The 2,398-nt window shown below is 44.6% G+C and overlaps 1 protein-coding gene across 1 annotated transcript; it reads right to left on the reverse strand.

The window, feature by feature from the left end:
• Window positions 1-348: 348 nt before the first annotated feature.
• Window positions 349-1,877, reverse strand: LOC147887690 (fe(II)/2-oxoglutarate-dependent dioxygenase 4-like). Its single transcript, XM_087393889.1, has 4 exons — window positions 1,622-1,877; window positions 1,306-1,550; window positions 882-1,206; window positions 349-730 (listed from the first exon to the last, which is right to left on the reverse strand). The coding sequence occupies exons 1-4, from the start codon at window positions 1,838-1,840 to the stop codon at window positions 488-490; spliced, it is 1,032 nt and encodes a 343-aa protein (XP_087250015.1). The 5' UTR covers window positions 1,841-1,877; the 3' UTR covers window positions 349-487.
• Between the last annotated feature and the right edge of the window lie 521 nt (window positions 1,878-2,398).

Below are 2,398 nucleotides of genomic sequence, written 5' to 3' on the forward strand. Positions count from 1 at the left end.
TCATTGTTATTTGCACAAGTTTAAATACAAGCTCCTTCTTCTCTTCCACGAGAGTGTTTTAGGTGTTCCCTTGTTTCCATTGTAGTGCCCTTGTAATTGCCACTCCATCCCCCTTCACTCTCCTCTTCCCTTCTCCTTCTCCATCTCCTTCCCTTCTCCCTTCTCTTCTCCCCTCTCCCCCTTTCCTTTTTCTCACGTGGAAACACATTGCAACAATCCGAACGCCGCTTGAGTGACACTTGCAGACAACTCATGCCTTATAGATTCACCGACGAGGCAAGACATTCTTTAACAATTGGATGTATATATACGAAGCTTTATTGTCAGCCTTGGCGATTTGTTACTCCAAATTTGAGATACATATTGATATAGTTAAATCCAGAGACAAACCTTACAATCCTTACAATCATAGTCTGCAGTTATTTGCATAAAGCCAGACGATGTCTGTGGTCTCGGGCAAGTATTTAAGGACTGTGTAAAGAGAAAGCTACACCTTGGAGAGGTTAAGATTCGTCTTGCTGTCTAATGCTCTACTGTAAAAAGCCTTTACATAGTTGCCATAAGTAATCTCCTTGTACAGTGCTGGATTCTTATCGTTCACAAACCTGGCAAGAGGTCGAACTAGTGCTTCCTCGCCCGGTTGGAAAAAACAGGGTATGGACATCCTTTTCTTCTCTCTGTTTGTCACGGCTCTATGCTCCACGCTCTTGTACTTTCCGTTCGTGAGAATCTGTATAGAAACACACCATTAAAAACCCATTCGTATACCAGAATTTGACAGCGCACCTGCAAGGACAAACCGATTCGTATACCAGATATCGAAAACCCATCTGCAAGCACAAAAAATCATATCCTAGAACGAATTAGCAACTCATCCATACCTGAATTTGATCTGCCAAGTTGACGATGAAGGATCCTGGCACCGCCTCCACGGCCACCCACTCATCGCCCTTCCGAACCTGCAAGCCAGGCACTTCATCCGGCATCAGGATTGTCAACATGCCGATATCGGAATGCGCACTTATTCCAAACGCGAGGCTTGGGTCCGGACAAGGAGGGTAATAGTTTATTGCCATCACTTCCCTGGCCATCTTCGGCAATTCCTTTGCCCTTGACTCGGCATCCATTCCGAGGCTCTCGAATATAGCATCACAGATCTTGGCTGCTAGGACCGCTGTCTGGTCCAGAAATTGTATCGCAGGCTCTCTGCCAGCCGTCAATACAGCAAACGAATTGCATGATTCATCCAGATGTTATGAGTTTAAAAAACATTCTTAAGAAGCAGCGACTGAGAACCCCCTTCACCTGAAAAACTCCGGTGCTTGCTTGAAGCTGTCGAATTTGATCTGTGGAGTACGCCTCAGAAGCAGAGAGTCCTTCCATTCTAGAACACTTTCTTTTGGCCGGTTGAAGCTGATCATATACGCCACTGGATCAAGGATGTTTTCCGAATAAAGACGCATTCTCTCCTCTGCCGGCAAGTCAAAGAACTCTTCGACTGCCTTCCACATGCAATCTCGGACAGCTCCCGGAACTCCATGATTGATTACCTGAATGGAATTACAAACACGTCATCCGGAAATCGTCGATCGAAAGGGATGGACTCACTTAAAAATATTACCTGGAAAAAGCCCCACTCAGTGCAGGCGCGACCGATTTCTTCGATGACTGTTTTACGACCATCACCGAGCAAGGATGAGAGATCGACGACGGTGATAGATTGGTGGGAGGCGGGATGAAGAGGAGGGCGATCGTGGGGAGGACGGATATAGTTTGAAGGAACATGTTGGATACCTGAATCTACGAGCTCCTTAATGCCCGATAAATTCACGGCCACCATGGTTTGTGATTGTAATTTGTGTGTCTGTGTGTGTGTGTGTGAGAGAGAGCGCTTTAAGTAAACAAACGTGTCTATGAGAGAGATGGTATGAGAGGAGCATATCTCGTGGTCACTTGTCAAACATCTCTCTAGTGGTCACTTGTCAAACATATCTTCTCCTTGGATTGACTTTTGCTCTACTGCTATGAGAAGACGTTTGAATGGTTCTCCAATTAAAATACATTTTCATTGGTCCATGAATCATCAAGTCCATACTATTTGTTTTACTTTCAATCCCGAGGAGGGAAGGCTTTTAGTAAAAGGTAATTTCCCTTTGGCTTTTATGATTGGTGCAAGTTTCAATTGCTATTTTCATCCCTTACCACTCGTCATTCTAATTCTAGCCGTGATCCTAAAAGGATGGTTTGCTTTTGCATAGGGGAATTGCATGATTCTAAAAGGATCCTCTCTAATTCTTCCTTTTCGTTCATCCCCATCCATTGCTTTCATCGTTTTCATTAGTTCATCCCCATCTTCGCCTGTGAAGTGAGCGTGTAAATCATTTGGAGCATCAATTGG

The sequence above is a fragment of the Dipteris shenzhenensis genome, chromosome 22 (assembly GCF_047967505.1).
Source record: "Dipteris shenzhenensis isolate YYH24624 ecotype China chromosome 22, Dip_SZ_1.0, whole genome shotgun sequence".
Classification (NCBI taxonomy): Eukaryota; Viridiplantae; Streptophyta; class Polypodiopsida; order Gleicheniales; family Dipteridaceae; genus Dipteris; species Dipteris shenzhenensis.